The sequence below is a fragment of the Arachis ipaensis genome, chromosome B10, assembly GCF_059453495.1.
Source record: "Arachis ipaensis isolate K30076 ecotype BB chromosome B10, ASM5945349v1, whole genome shotgun sequence".
Classification (NCBI taxonomy): domain Eukaryota; kingdom Viridiplantae; phylum Streptophyta; class Magnoliopsida; order Fabales; family Fabaceae; genus Arachis; species Arachis ipaensis.
Genome location: NC_142435.1, coordinates 3,211,527 through 3,227,203, shown reverse-complemented (window position 1 = coordinate 3,227,203; position 15,677 = coordinate 3,211,527). Strand labels below are relative to the sequence as shown.

General features: G+C 33.1%; 2 protein-coding genes, 1 non-coding gene and 1 pseudogene across 6 annotated transcripts; all 4 read right to left on the bottom strand.

The window, feature by feature from the left end:
- Positions 1-5,435: 5,435 nt before the first annotated feature.
- LOC107619931 (LEAF RUST 10 DISEASE-RESISTANCE LOCUS RECEPTOR-LIKE PROTEIN KINASE-like 2.1) lies at positions 5,436-8,407 on the bottom strand. Of its 2 annotated transcripts, XM_088503370.1 has the most exons (5): positions 7,376-8,373; positions 7,130-7,162; positions 7,004-7,027; positions 6,718-6,827; positions 5,436-6,612 (listed from the first exon to the last, which is right to left on the bottom strand). In XM_088503370.1, exons 1-5 carry the CDS (start codon positions 8,244-8,246, stop codon positions 5,572-5,574), a joined length of 2,079 nt encoding a protein of 692 aa, XP_088359496.1. In that variant the 5' UTR covers positions 8,247-8,373; the 3' UTR covers positions 5,436-5,571. The 2 variants fall into 2 exon arrangements, with proteins under 2 accessions (XP_088359496.1, XP_020969429.2); XM_021113770.2 differs by having other exon boundaries at positions 5,436-6,827; positions 7,376-8,407.
- Positions 8,408-9,063: 656 nt separating this feature from the next.
- Positions 9,064-11,346, bottom strand: LOC148578965 (rust resistance kinase Lr10-like). Of its 2 annotated transcripts, none has more exons than XM_088503372.1 (2): positions 10,435-11,346; positions 9,064-10,330 (listed from the first exon to the last, which is right to left on the bottom strand). In XM_088503372.1, the coding sequence occupies exons 1-2, from the start codon at positions 11,285-11,287 to the stop codon at positions 9,189-9,191; spliced, it is 1,995 nt and encodes a 664-aa protein (XP_088359498.1). In that variant the 5' UTR covers positions 11,288-11,346; the 3' UTR covers positions 9,064-9,188. The 2 variants fall into 2 exon arrangements, with proteins under 2 accessions (XP_088359498.1, XP_088359497.1); XM_088503371.1 differs by having other exon boundaries at positions 9,064-10,318; positions 10,435-11,313.
- Positions 11,347-11,610: 264 nt separating this feature from the next.
- LOC107621776 (pentatricopeptide repeat-containing protein At5g59600 pseudogene) lies at positions 11,611-13,669 on the bottom strand (annotated as a pseudogene). The gene has a single exon (XR_015891947.1). The product of XR_015891947.1 is annotated as a pentatricopeptide repeat-containing protein At5g59600 pseudogene (transcript).
- Positions 13,670-13,744: 75 nt separating this feature from the next.
- On the bottom strand, positions 13,745-13,816 carry TRNAG-UCC (transfer RNA glycine (anticodon UCC)). The gene has a single exon. It is a non-coding gene; the product is annotated as a tRNA-Gly (tRNA).
- Between the last annotated feature and the right edge of the window lie 1,861 nt (positions 13,817-15,677).

Below are 15,677 nucleotides of genomic sequence, written 5' to 3'. Positions count from 1 at the left end.
AACTCTTTTGGAAAAAGAGCTTAAAGTAGAAGGACTTTTATTAATAGCAACTCATAAATAAATTATTTTATGTTTGAATTTTTAGTTATAGAAGTACTTATTTTAAAGTTATAAGTTATAACATTTGGATAAATAACTCAAGAAATGCAATTTTTTTTTATACAAGAGAATGAATATTAAAATTCTAATTCACAATAATGTTGATGGCAATGCCTAAGAAATGATTGTGTAGTTAGTATTTTATGTTTTATTAAGTATGATATAGTAGGTGAAAATAAAAAACAAATGTAAAATGTGTGTCAATGTATATTTTGTTGCTATGTTTTTATTTTTTTTTTATTCCTATAAGAACTTCTTCCTCTTTTATTGGGGTTAAGAACTTGCTATAACTAACTATAAAAATAATAACAAGTTATATCAAAATAAAATCACATGTGAAAAAAATAAAATTAAAACTGAGATACAATGTTAAATACGAATTTAATAATAAAAATAAAGTGATAAAATGATATACAGTGATTGGAACATAGTTTAAAAATAGTGGTGGAAGATCATTACTTCCAATACGTGAAAATAATAGAAAATAAAGGTAGAAGACCAGTATTTCCAAAAACAGGAAACATTAAAAGCCATATATTTTTACTTCTTTAAAAATTGTAAATTAACTTTTCAAAAATAAAAAATTTTCTTTAAAATAGTGCCAAACACAAATATCATAACTTTTCATAATTCAAAAATATAAAAAAAAAATTTCTACTCTTTCCCAAAAATTAGCCGTTGGAGATACTCACTTTTTCAAGCATAAGACTCGGGCCTAAATGGGAGCCTATCATCCAAAAAACTGAGAGGGAGAGAATGGACCATAACACCCAGAGGGGGGAGAATTGATCATGACACCCGTTTGGAATACATGTATATGTGATTTTTTTTATTAACTATTTATTTAATGAAAAATGTTACTTATACAATAAAATTCAGTCTTTATTTAGTTCAAATTTAATATTTTATTATTTTAATTTTTTAATTAATCATATTTCTTATTTTTAAGAAATTACTTTTATTTTTAATATTTATCACCGTAAAATTTATAACCACTTGTAATATATTGATTTTTTTGCAAACCAAACCATAAAAACTTGTAATAACTTTTCATGTACTAATTTTAAAAACATTCAAAATTTATGTCAAAAACACATCTAAAATTAAATAAATAACATAAATACATTTAAAATTATGTATTAACACATATAAATTATTATCATTATAATTTTAGATTACATATTAAACACACACAAAATTAAATCACATCCAAAATTATAAGAATGTATTGTAAATATTTTATCAACACATCCAAAACTCATGTAAAAAATTATATATATATATATATATATATATATAAAATGAACAACACTCAACCAAATTTTTTTAAAATTTTGCAAGTAGAATTACTGTAGACAGAGAAAGATGCAATGTAGAGTAAGAGACAGAGAGAGGCACGGGAGGAGGAGGCAGTTGTGTGTGGTGCGAGGGAGGAGACCAAGGACTGGAAAGAGCCATCGATGGAGGAGGTGCGGGGATGTGCACGCGTGGCGAGGAGGAGCGCGTCGTCGAAGGAGGACATCGTCGCAGAAGAGGTGCGCAATGCGGGAGAAGACGAAAGCGGTCACAGGTGAGGAGGGGAAAGCGCTGTAGTTCTAGATCTTTACGGAAGAAAGATTTTACTAATGATAAAAATTTGATTTGAAATATTTAAGATCTTATTTGGGATTTGTTAGAATTTATAAGATTTAAATTTAAAATTTGAATTTAAATTTTAATTAATCTGTTTTTGACTTTTGTAGATTTGTATTTAAATTTAAAAAAATAATAAATCTATTTTAATGTGTTTGTTTTAATTTTTTTAAATTAATATAATAAAAAGACTAAATAAATGACTAATTTAAAGGATACTAAATTAAATTCTTATTTAATATAAGAGAAAATTATATATTTTTTTTAGAAATTTTAAAATGTTCTCTCCTTTATTTGTAAAATGCCCAGCTCTCCTATTTTGGTGTAGTTATTAATGTAGTTATCAAAATGAGTAATTTTAATAACATATTTGTTAGCTTTGGAAGCTGCACAATATGGAAGGAGCTGAGGTAGAGTGGGACCTAGCTAGCGGAAACAAGTGGTTGAGAGCAACTGCACATGGTTGACGTTGTGACATTGTGACCTTTATTATGATAAGTCGTAACATCAATCCATTATAGTTTTGTAGCATTGCATCATTGATTCATTGTAATAGTATGAATTGCAGGGCAAATAATGATCTCACTTGTCCTCATCAATCATCATATGATGATTATTCTAGTTTTATGGACATGCAATATAATGCATACAAGCTAAGAATGCAACATGGGCTGAGGAAATTATTGAAAGTTCCTTTGGCAAGATATAAAAAGTGGGGTAATATTTGACTTCATTAGTCGTTAATAGACAACGCCGGAGATGATATTAGAGTTAATAGTCTTTGTTACATCTAGTATATATCGGTTGTTATAATGATCTTTTTATTTGTCTTTTTAATAACTCGTATGGTTTCGCTCCATTTATTTAAGTTGAGTTTTTATTTATTTATTTTTTTTAAATAACTGAACATGCATATGGCTGGTATTATAGCATACAGGATTAATCTATCTATTCTTAATATATAACAGTATACATAAATTTATCTACATTACTTTTAAAATATTTTTTTTATTAATGTCATGTCAGTAACATCGCTTATTTGGCAAAATATTAAAATCAACCACTCAATTTTTACCAAATCAACTATTATTTTCAAATAAAAAAAACAAAAAATACAAAAATTTGTAATCAAATTTGTAACCTACAAAGACATTGAATCTATATCCATATATTTATTATATCTTACCATTATAAACAATACAATAAATTTATAAGTTAATTTATTGATTTCTATAAATAACTTATTAAATATAATAAACATTCATATTACAAATATAATAATAAATTTTACGTTACAAATATTCAAATTTCATACTACTTATATAAGTCTCTTATCACTATTTCTTCAAATGACATCAAATTTAACACAAAAAATTTATTTCCGAACTACACAACATCTCAAACTTACTCAATAGAGCATCATTCTTTGGACAATATCATCAAACAAAAAGACAATTGGTTTATCAAAGTTCGCGTGGTTCATCTATGGGAAACATTAACACCCACAAATGAAGAAGAGTCTCTTTGCTTAAAAATTATTATATTAGATAAAAAGGTACAAAACAAACATATTTATTATATTTTTAAATTGAATTTACGAAAAAAATATTTTAATTAATTTGTACAGGCTAATTAAAGGTTCAATGAAAGCAAACTTTTTAATCACAACTGTTGTGAAAGAAATTAAAAATACTATTTTGAACATTTTTCAAGACTATTTTGAATTTGCATCACTTGAGACATTGTCTGACAGAGTGGGTAAAAAAAATACTAACAGGTAATTTCATTTTATATTATTTCAATTATTCTTATTAAAAATAACTTATTAAAAAAAATCTACACATTTTTGTTCTTTTTATTATAGATGTCATTGGAAAACTATATCTAAGAGATTAAGAAAGAAAACTATACAAATTCAAGACACATCTTCGGAAGAAAAACATACTGCAAAGATGGAACAAACAACATAATAGAAAGTGCATACAACTCAACAATTCATAAAGAACATGCCTTCATAAGAACCTACGACAAAAAGAAGAAAACAACAATTCTAACAATAACCAATAAAGTAAAAGGAGGACGAGTGCCACATAAGAGAACTAAGTCCATCAACTAAAACAAATGCAAAAATCAAACCACCAAATAAAAATGTCACTTTGTACAACTCCAACATCTAAATCTTTTGTACTACAAATTATTTTAAACAAAACACCTTTCAAATTTAACTTTAGTTTACACATATTTAATTTAATGGGTAAAGTATACTTTTTGTCCCTGAAGTTTACTAAAAGTTTCAAAATTACCCCTAAGTTTCAATTTGTTTCAATTTTATCCCAGAAGTTTTCGATTTGCATCAATTTTATCCCTTAACGTTAACAGCGTTGAAATCATTAACAGACGTTAGTGACGTGGCAATAAAAGAGTTCTATGTGGCAACTATGTGTGTGAGTCATTTCTAAAATATTTTTTAAATAATTTTTATTTTTTTTATTTAAAAATTTATATTACAAAAATGATATGGCTAAAAATCCCAACCTCAAACCCTAAAATTAACTTCTTCATTTACGTCTTCATCTTCATCTTCTTCACTTTCTGTAAGAATAAAAAACCCTAACGAATGGCTTCCCAAGGCTCTGTATCATCACAAAAAAGCAGTCGGAGACGACGAACGCTTACATGCAACTGTGGTGAACCCCCTGTACTGAGATGGTCGAAGACACTAGAAAATCCCGGCCGGAGATTTTGGGGCTGTGTATACTTTGATGTAAGTTTTGAGTACTTTTTATTTTGATGTCTTCATGAGTTTTTTCAAGTTCTTTTTTTTTGTTTATGTTGCAGATTGGGAAGGAGTGCACATTTTTTTCCTGGGTAGATGGAGTTGCAGAGACAGAAGAGGCTGAGGTTGCAAGGTTGAAGATGAAAAAAAACTTTGATCAGAATGATGGCCTACCTCGTCAGAAACCTTAAATCCTAACCGTTCAAACATGCAGTAGCAAAATTGATTAGAATGGTGGCCTATCTCGTCAGAAACCTTGATCAGAATGGCGCTATCCAAGTTTGAATCGTTGATGACTGAATGCTATCCCAGACTCCTCCCTCAGTCTTGACGGCGTCACAACATGCGCCGTCCTGCACATCGCTGTGGCAGACTATAGTTGACGGTGCGACGTCTGATCACCCACCAAGCTTCCTCCTATGACTCTGTTTCTCTGGCAATGTTCCTTAGTGGCAAAGGGAAGACAGACGGGTTATGTTTGAAAAAGGATGCCAATTGGTTTACTTGGGTTACTCAGCCATAGGTATTTTGGGGGTTTCACGTTTCTTGCCACATCACACACTATACTTTGCCATATCTCTAACGTCTGTGAATAATTTAAACGGCGTCAACTTAAAGGATAAAATTGATGCAAATCGAAAACTTATGGGATAAAATTAAAACAATTGAAACTTAGGAATAATTTTAAAACTTTTAGTAAACTTCAGGGACAAAAAATATACTTTACCCTAATTTAATTCTACAAAATATATCAATTTTTAATATTTATTATATATTATCATTAATTTACCGTCCGCACATTGTGCGGTTTCATTCTAGTTTTAAGATATTTCAAGAACATCCTTTTGTATTTCTCCAACAAGTTAGCATTACAAAGAAAGTGGTCCATTTCTGTGACTTTAATTTACTCGGTTATTTGCCTAGCACATTTTCAAGTATATGCCATGCTTGTGCAGCACAGATGTGTATTTCTTTAAAAATTATCTTTGCATAACATGATAACATAAACTGGTTTCGAAAGATTATTTTACAAGAATGAGAAATCAAACTACTTGACACTATAGTCAATTTCTACCAGATAAGCTATTCTCTAGTGTAGCATTACTAGTGATAGTTTCACCAAAATCACCTGCAGCATTTGTTGAGTGACCTGCTCTGGTTTGTTCAGAATTCAAGTTTTCAGTTGGATATAACAAAGGCTTCGGAGGCATTGTTAGATTGTAAAGTTCTCCTTCAAGCATCTCTACTACATGGTTCATTGAAGGTCGATCGGAAGGTTTGAGTTGTATACACCACAATGCAGTTATGATCAGCTTCTTTGCCATACTCTTTTCAACTTCTGTTCCATTACAGTCCAATTCAACTTCTTTTCCTTTGCTAACTTGTTCATAGACCCAAGTTGGAAAGAATACTTGGCTTGAATTTTCAGCATGTGGATTCAAATTCTTCCTTCTACCTGCCACTTCCATCAACAACATTCCAAAGCTATAAACATCAGCTTTATAGGAGACTCCACCAAGGTTATTGTAAAACAATTCCGGAGCAATGTAGCCAATGGTTCCTCTTTTGTCAGTTAAAGTGACAATGCTACGATCTATGGGATACAATTTAGCTAATCCAAAATCCGAAATCTTGGGGATGAAGTTTTCATCAAGAAGGATATTATGGGGCTTGATATCAAAGTGTAGAATTTGCATAGCACAACCCCGATGAAGATATGAAATCCCGCGAGCTACTCCCAAAGATATCTCATATATTTTCTCAGAACTCAAATGAATGCTTTCTTCCTTAGAGAAAATATATTTATCAAGCGAACCATTAGACATGAAATCATAAACAAGTGCACGCTTTGATCCTTCAACACAAAATCCAATGAGTCGAACCACATTCACATGATGTATTCTCCCAATGGTTGCAACCTCATTAATAAAATCCTGACCATTAGTCTTGGACTGTTTCAACATCTTTATTGCTACATGAGGACCACTGCGTAATTTGCCCTTGTACACAGAGCCGAAACCACCTTGGCCCAATTTGACCTTGAAATTTTGTGTCATACTTTTAATTTCTCTATATGAGTACCTTATGGGAGCGAGGTGATTATCCTGTAGAAAATTCTCAATATTCACATACGTTGATAAATTTCTTCTTCGCCATTTGTAGATCAATAACACAACTAATAATGCAACCCCGAACAGAATCCTTGTTACCATATATGATAATAGACCGTACCACCCCATGAGCGCTGTCTTGGGATGAACCAAAAACGATGTTTCCCATATATCTTTCGGAGTTTTAAACCTTATTAGAGTGTACATTCCTGTACGAATATAATTAATTAGTTATAGATTAACAGATTATAATCACTTCAACCAAGTGATGTAAGTTAACTATATTTTATAGCTAACATATTCATGTGCAGAGACAAAATTTCTTACTAAAAAATTAAAGGGAAAATGTGAGTAGAAAAATACAAGACTGAAGTCAAGATCTTACCGTAAAAAAACGGATGCAAATAATCTGAAAGAGAAAAGAGAATCACAAACGTAAAATTAACTCACTGTATATATCGATATAGATATGCACTCCAAGAGCAAAGAAGACACAAGGAATTTTACGTACCTAGAGTGTAGCTTCGAAGTTGCTTCCAAAACCCTAGAATAATGAGTTTCATATTATATATCGTATGGTTTAACCAAATTCTCAATGATAAATAATAACAACAAAATCTACTCTTATATGTTATGGTCCTACCACTAATCGATTCTAAAGAATATTTGAATTTCGAAAAGTAAAAATATCTTGTCCTATGACACTTTATCTCTAATTGTAAATGCTAAATGCAGGTGTACAAGAGAGGTAAGTTACCACAGCGGCGGGCTCCTCCCTTTGAATAAGAACAGAGAGAATAACAGAGAACGTTTTGAGCGGTGTGGTTGAAGTAGCAAGCTCCCGGTCCACAGTGGTGCTCATGGCAAATAGCATGCAACCATGAGACCTCAAATCCATAAGCCAGCGCCTTATGAACATCACTGTATGCTATTGGATCATCGACATCCTTTTCCATTTCACCCTTCCATTCCCAACCATTGTAGGGATGCTGTTTTTGGAATTGAAACAAGCCAGAGGTGGCAGCAATTTTGTTGATGCGGCATCCAGGCTTCCATATCGATCCTGTGGCTCCTAACTCTCCAGCAACTACGTATGTATTCAGATCCAAGCAGGAGGAAGAAGCGTTATTCTTGTCCACGTCTCTCACTGCTGTGATACAGTTCACGTATATTATGTGCTCAAATAGCGGGATATAATCTCCAAGAACTGGGCCTTGCATTTGAGTGGCATGGTATGCGTTATCGACATCCCAATGATTGGAAACAGGGTAGACGCGGTAGGGGTCAGCGCTGAAATTGAATCTGTACAAGAAGTAGCGGGGGAGGGAGGAGCAATTATCCTCTTGAATGTTGGGATCTACTAACCTGATTGTGTAGTTGTTGTAATTTATGGCCTCCACTTTGTAATCTGCTTCCTCTGTTAACCGTAACATTGCCACGTCGTTCACGCATTCTAGTTCGTACTTGCTGTCCCCGCAATTCGCCGGGTCATCTTTCAATCGGAAAGGATGACTTATGTTTGCAATTTTGCCGCACGATGATGGCACGCAGCTCTGCCTTTGTCCGGCAACCAAACTTTGGTGTAACACCAAAACAATGCTTATTCCTACCTCGCACCATATCCACATGGTAAGCTTTCTTTTCTCTTTTCAACTCCGATATACTTGTACAACTAATTATATGGATAGAATAGTTATAATATAATACGAATTTATATCAACTCATGTACACTAAAATTAGCTATCAAAAGTCGATCACTAGTATAAGATACATGTTAAAATTTATATACACATTAAAAATAAAGTACGAAGAGCATTTTTTTATCAACTATTACCTTGGGATGCATTTTCTTCCTCTTCTCTCTCTTCTCACTTTCTTTCTACTCTCTCGTTTACTTTGAAAATTCCAACGCGCATACACGTCAAGTCAAACTACTACTATGAAAGATTATTTGACTTATGTGCCAAACAGAAGATTATTTGACTTGTTCTAGGGAATCAAACAAATAATTATCAATTATCATATCAAATTCATTATTGTTATTTTTTAGCTGATATCATATTGATTATTGAGTCAACAGTAATGAGTAATAATATTAATATTTAATCTTACAAGTTAAATCTGACAACATGGTGGGTAGTTAGTTGTATAGCAGTTAGTTATACTGATTGTAGTTAGTTATAAATCTGTTACGGAACTAAGCAATGTGTTAGGCAGTTAATTATCTAGCTGCAACTTGATGCTGGCTATATAAGCTGTCATCCCAACTGATATAGTTCTTAATTTTTACTTCGAAATTTGATGCATGATTTAACCAGCGCATATACACTCAGTCTCATCTTAATTAAGTCAGATTAACAATAATAAATTACGTATCTCTTTATATTTACCATAAAAACATTGTTACAGTATATTATTACCTTCTAAATTAAAGTAATGGGCGAGTTTAGAATGCTAATTTTCAATTAAACTTCATCCAAATCAAATTGCAAATAAATACAGTAACCAAAATAATGAGCTGATCAGAAGATAAAACTATTGCAAAATATACTCTCTCTTTATAATGCATATTAGAAAGGACTTGTTTGACAATGATCTAATTCTTCAATCCTCTCCAACTCTAAATTTAAAGGCCTTGTCTGGTGGGTTATTCGTCGTCCTCTGCTAATAGAGTTTGTTAAGTCGAAAAGATTACGAGGTACACTTAATTTGTCTGCATCTCCTTCTAACATACTTATGACAGTTTTGATGGAAGGACGATCTGATGGCTGCCACTGAATGCATTGTAGTCCAACAATTGCAATTTTCTTTGCAAGTTTATTGTCTTTCTCATCTTCAATGTGTACTTGAAAATCTCCCCCATCAAGCAAATTGTGCACCCATTCGGGGTATAAAATCCTTAAAGACCCCTCAACTTCCATCTCTATGTTTTTCCTTCCTCCTACCATTTCAAGCAACAATATCCCATAGCTATAAATGTCTGCTTTGTAAGACACATTTCCAAAGTTTCTTGAGACAATTTCAGGCGCAATGTAGCCCATGGTTCCCTTGGCTGCTGTCATTGAAACTTTGCTCTGATCTTTGGAACACAACTTGGCAAGCCCAAAATCAGTAATCTTGGGAGTGAAGTTGTCATCTAGTAAGATATTGTGGGGATTGATGTCAAAATGAAGGATCTGTTGCTCACAACCATGGTGAAGATACTCAATGCCTCTAGCAACACCAAGGGCAATTTGGTGAAGCTTCTCCCATCCAAGGAAGACGTCCTTGTTATCTGGCGTGGATATGAAGTTTTGCAATGAACCTTTTGGAAAGAAATCATAAACTAGAGCACAATGAAATCCTTGCGCACAAAAGCCAAGTAAGCGAACCACATTGACATGGTGAATTTTGCCCATGGTTCCCACCTCGTTGGTGAAATCTTTCCCTTCACCCTCTGTGTTGCTGTTGAGTATCTTCACAGCTACGCCAATTTCCGAGGAGAGCATGCCCTTGAAGACTGCTCCATGACCTCCTTCACCCAGCTTGTCCTTGAAACCATTTGTGATCCTCTTTATATCAGAATAAGAGAATCTGGTAGGCTTGAGTGCCCTGTAATCTTCCAAGAACTTGTCAATTCTTGCTCGATCTTCTCCTTTCATTCTAAAATGTTGATAGATCTTAAACACTGCAATAGCCACTGCTGCCAGCAGAATTAAACCTGCCACAACACCTATATACATGGACAAGCATGCATGTGCAGGAATATTATTACATAACCTCAGAATTAATCAGAAAGATAAATAATTTATTATATAATTAATGTGTATCAATCACCTGTAGAACCGAAGAGCAAGTTATTATGATGGTGGCCGAAGCACTCAACTTCACCTTGAGTGCCATTGTTCTTCAGTTTACATCTCTTGCCTTGTGTTTCACACATGCTACAATTAGGTTTCGACCACAACAAATCCAAAGTATTGTACCAAACTACTAATTGTGGGTCATAGAAGGTTGAAGAAATGTCAAAAATCTTGGTGCAAGATACGAGATTGGAACTGAGGAGTAAATCGTAGCTGTCAGCAACGTAAATGGGGCAGGAGAGTTGATATTGCGGATCAGGTGAACAATTGAAGAAAGATATATCGTTCAGAGTTTGATCCCGACTGAACTGGAAAGGAGAAATTGAGGAAGAATTTTTTATGAGTTTGAGCAAGTGGGCGGGAAGGCAATTTTGCGTGTCAGAGACTTGGAAAGAGTTATATTCATATTGGATATCAGTGACAAGGAGTTTAAGTGGGACAGGAGAAGCAGAGAACTCAATGAAGGTATCATGAGAATCAGAACAAGTGAGATCAAAGGCAGGGTAACCACAGTGAGGGGGCTCCTTGTCTTTAAGACGGAATGGGAATCGAATTGGAGGGCCATGGCATCCGCACCTGTGTCCTCCACACCCATCTTCACCGTGGCATATCCCCGGCACCGTGCCAACCAGTATTAATACCATCATCAACATTAATGAATTGGAATTGCTAATCATATTTGGAACAAGATATCCTTCCACCATGCTAATTGAAACTAAAAGATTCTGGTGGTTTCTAATTAGATACAGAGATGCGAGTTTTGTGCAGATAGTACACTCAAAGTCATGCTGTTTGCAACTACTACAGGGATATGGATAATTTGACATAGTCAAACAACAAATAATTCATTCACTTTGACAGGTATACCTTTGAAATTTCAATGCATAAACAACGGTCAAAAGAGATTACCTTCGTTTTCTTCTGTGTACGCACATCATTTGCCTGGAAATTTCCAAACAAATTCGCAACATATATACTGCAATTTCAAGACCTCACCATCCTTTTTTTAAGAAGGGATAAAAATTATTCACTCCATCAAAATACATCTATAAGAAAGTATTTACACTCGTATAAAATATGTTTCGTTCTCTTTATAATGAATCTAGAATTTTACAAATAATGTATTAGTGTATTTATTTATCAAGATTACTTTAATAAAATTCAATTTCATTTCAATAAATTATTACAAAATGCATCCCAAATTAAAAATATCGAAATTATAAATATTTGTCACAAAACTGGTTTATTTACATTTTCGGACTAATGATTCTTGTTTGGTAGTAGGAGGGGAACATAAGGTGAAAATAAAATAAACTTCACTTTTGGCAAGCTGTGGTCATAAATGGTCAGAACTCAGAAGTGCATTAATACAACCATGAGCTGCAGCAGAGTTCTCACTCCATCTGTTCTATGTTGTTTGATCAGTAGATGAACGAAACTGAGTTGACTAGAACTTCCTATGAAAACCTCCCAGACTATACATATTTGCATTTTGCAGCGAAATGTGAAAGACTAGAACACCAATCACATTATATTATGTCACATGGCAAGAGTCTCACCTGGCTTTTCAAGCCAACTAAAACCAGGACTCTTGTGAACATTTTTCTCCTTCATGACCTTCCTCAAGTTTCCAACATGATCCCACTCACCATCAGCTGCATAAATATTAGATAGTGTTACAAATCCAACAGGTCCTTTTAACTGTATTTTCATTAGTTCGTCCACCATCAATTTTGCTAAATCACTTCTTCCATGGATATTGCACCCATTCAGAAAAGCTCCCGCAATTGATTCTGTCATTTGCATTGGCATCGTCTTGAGAAATTCGTATGCTTCAACTGTCTTTCCAGAGCGACAGAAGAGATCGACAACACAAGCATAATGCTGCAAGGTTGCCTCAATCCCGTAATGTTCTTTCATTAATCTAAATATCTCTAACCCTTTTTGCACTGAACCACTATGGCTGCATGCTGAAAGAAGACACGTAAAAGTAACTTCATTTGGCTGCAAACCTTGCTCTTGCAATTTTCTAAACAGCTCCAAGGAGGAATCAATCATCCCATATTTTCCATAGCAATCAATCATTGCATTCCATGATGCAACATTCTTATTCAGAATGCTGTCAAATACATTCTGAGCATCTTTTAAATTCCCACATTTTGAGTACATGTCAATAAGAGCACTTGCAATGAAAACATTGAAATCAAACCCCTTCCTTAGTATAAATCCATGAATTTCTCTTCCCCATATAATATAACCTGATGATCCACAGGCGGGAAGCAGTGCTGCAATAGTTACTTGATTAGGTTGAATCCCTGAATTTAGCATCTCCCAAAACAACTTCAATGCTTCCATGTCTTTATGATTCTGCACAAAGCCAGAAATCAATGCATTCCACGCAACCAGATCAGGAACAAACCCCTCTTTCTTCATTCTATCAGCGAAACCAAAAGCCTTGCTGGTATCCTTCGACCGAGCATATGCACCGATCATAACATTCCACGTGAACTCATTTGGCTCCAATCCTTCCAACTTCATCCTCTCAAACAACACCAACGCCTCCTCAATCTTCCCTGAGTTACAAAACCCACAAATCATCGATGTCCATGAGGCAACATCTCTCACAGGCATTATATCAAACACTTGGCAGGCATAGGAAACAAGTCTACATTTACAATACATATCTATGAGAGCATTGGCAACGGAGACATCATCTTGAAAACCCATCTCACAAGCCATGGCATGAACCTGCATCCCCTTGTTCACATCCATTAACCCAAGGCAGGCCTTAAGAACAATGGGAAAGGTGAACTTGTTGCCCAAGTGACCAAGCTGACGCATCCAACGAAAGTACCAAAGTGCATCATCATAGTAACCGTTATAGGCCAAACCAAGAACCATCCAATTGAAAGCAAAGACATTTGGGTTCTCAATTTTTGTGAACAAAAGCCTTGCTGATTTAAGATCACCACAACCAGCATACATAGCAAGAAGCTTTGAACTCAGAGAGAAAGTGTTCATGTTGGTTCCAGAAGTCAGCAACGTGGCATGGACCTGCATGCCAGCTCTCAAGCCTTTGGCCTTCAAGCATTTTTGCAGAAACAAAGCAAATTCACGAGGAGACCATTGCAACTTTCTAAATTGCCAGTTTTTCATTGTACCTTGATTTATTTAAGGATATCAACATTGAAATTTGAAATGGCGAAGTTCTGCAATATGAATCAATATCTAAAATTAAAGGAAACTGCATATCAGAATTAAACAAAATAAATTCACTAATCAATTGCGTTTGCCGGGAGTCGAACCCGGGTCTATTGCTTGGAAGGCAATTATCCTAACCGTTGGACTACAAACGCTTTATTAATGAGTCTTTCCATCTTTTTTAAAATATTCTATAAATCTTGTACATGAAAGAAAGAGTTCAATTGTTTATTAAGTTACTCATCATTCTCTTTTTTCACCAAGTATTTGCACTTCCATTTAAATGTTGGCAACTTTATTTTCTGTTAAAATTTTATATAAATATATTATCTGCGTGTCAAGATGTTGCAACAATAATGTGTCACTAGTACTGCAAATAATTAAAAGAAATAAAAGGTGTTACTAGATTAGATTTGAATATAAAAATTACTTTAGATAATTAAATTTCAGTAATCAGCGTTCAACGTATTATATGATTTCAAAAATACCATTAATGTCAATTAATCAAAAATTTAAATTTAAAAAAATAATTTAAAATTAATTATTATTAATTGAGTTGTTTTAATTCTTAGCTGGTGGACACTTAACTCACTATACTTTCTCATTGAATATATATTGAACACAAAACCTGACCATCATTCACTATAAGTTTCATATACTTAATTGAAAAAAGAAGACAAACAAAAAACTAAGACTTTATATACAAAATTTGACATAAGGAAATCCTTAAATGTATTACTAAAGAATAATGCATACGTATATATTTGCTAAACAACATTGTGAGAAGAATCATATTGCATTTGCATGTGCGTCATGAGTCTCATTAGTTGTTGGGACTTTATGATGCCAAAGGAGGCAAAGAAAAGAGGTAAATCGGTAATTAGGTAAACAATGTCGTCTAAGGTGGTGACATGGGTGAATGATTCAAGGCTTCTGTGTATCCATTCTTTCCAGCATTTCTTCTTTTTTCTTTTCTTGCTTGCGCTTTTATTATCACAATTCACAGAGTGCTTTGGTGACTTTTCTTATCTTTCTTTCTTTAATTTATTGAACGTCATGTGTTTGTATTTTTAAAGTCAACAATCGCCGACTTTAGATTTCTTCATTGCATGAGCTATTCTTTTCACTCAGAATAATATCTTCAAAACGGATTTATGTGTGTTAGATAGAGCCTGGATATCATGACTGCACAACGGTGTAACTGTATATAACTAGCTATAACTAACTACTCACATGTCTCCATTAATCGCGCTTGTCTTATTACTAACGCCGTATAATTATGGGATGTGAGTAGTCACGTGGGTTTGGTATATTATTCAAAACAAAAATGTTATTTGTACACTAAAATTAGCAATTAAAATCAGCCATTAATGTATTTATATATAAATACATATGTAGTTTAATTTATTTTTAATGTGTATTTATATTCTAATATATATTTTATACTGGTGGTTGATTTTAATGACTGATTTTAATGTATACCTAACATAACTCTATTCAAAAATACTTGTTCTCATAAAAAATTTATTATATATTTTATTTAACTCATTTTTAACATATATTTTATACGAAGGATTAATTTAATAGTATAATTTTTATACATATATGTAACATGATTGATATATATATTAGGGTAAAGTATATTTTTTGTCCCTGAAGTTTGACAAAAATTTTAAAAATACCACTAAATTTTATTTTGTTTCAATTTTGTCCCAAAAGTTTTCGATTTGTATCAAATATACCTCGGACGGCTAATTTTTCAAAAAATTTAAGACTAATTCAACAACAATTTCATAACAACAACCCTCAATACAAGCAAAACAAGCATAATTTTCATGTATTATTGTTAGATTGGTCTTAATTTTTTTGAAAATTTAGCCGTTAAGAGTATATTTGATGTAAATCGAAAACTTTTGGGACAAAATTAAAACAAAATAAAATTTAGGGGTATTTTTAAAATTTTTACTAAATTTTAAAGACAAAAAATATACTTTACCCTATATATTATTTGACTTG

Bases quoted from the DNA above. Each gene is read 5' to 3' on its own strand.
- LOC107619931 (XM_021113770.2), bottom strand. From the start codon at position 8,246: ATGTGGATATGGTGCGAGGTAGGAATAAGCATTGTTTTGGTGTTACAC. The intron at 7,163-7,375 runs GTAACTTACCTC...TCATTATTCTAG, and splicing joins GGGAGGAGCCCGCCGCTGTG to GGTTTTGGAAGCAACTTCGA. The intron at 6,828-7,003 runs GTAAGATCTTGA...ATATTCGTACAG, and splicing joins TTTGCATCCGTTTTTTTACG to GAATGTACACTCTAATAAGG.
- LOC148578965 (XM_088503372.1), bottom strand. From the start codon at position 11,287: ATGTCAAATTATCCATATCCCTGTAGTAGTTGCAAACAGCATGACTTT. The intron at 10,331-10,434 runs GTGATTGATACA...CCATGTATATAG, and splicing joins CTTGCTCTTCGGTTCTACAG to GTGTTGTGGCAGGTTTAATT.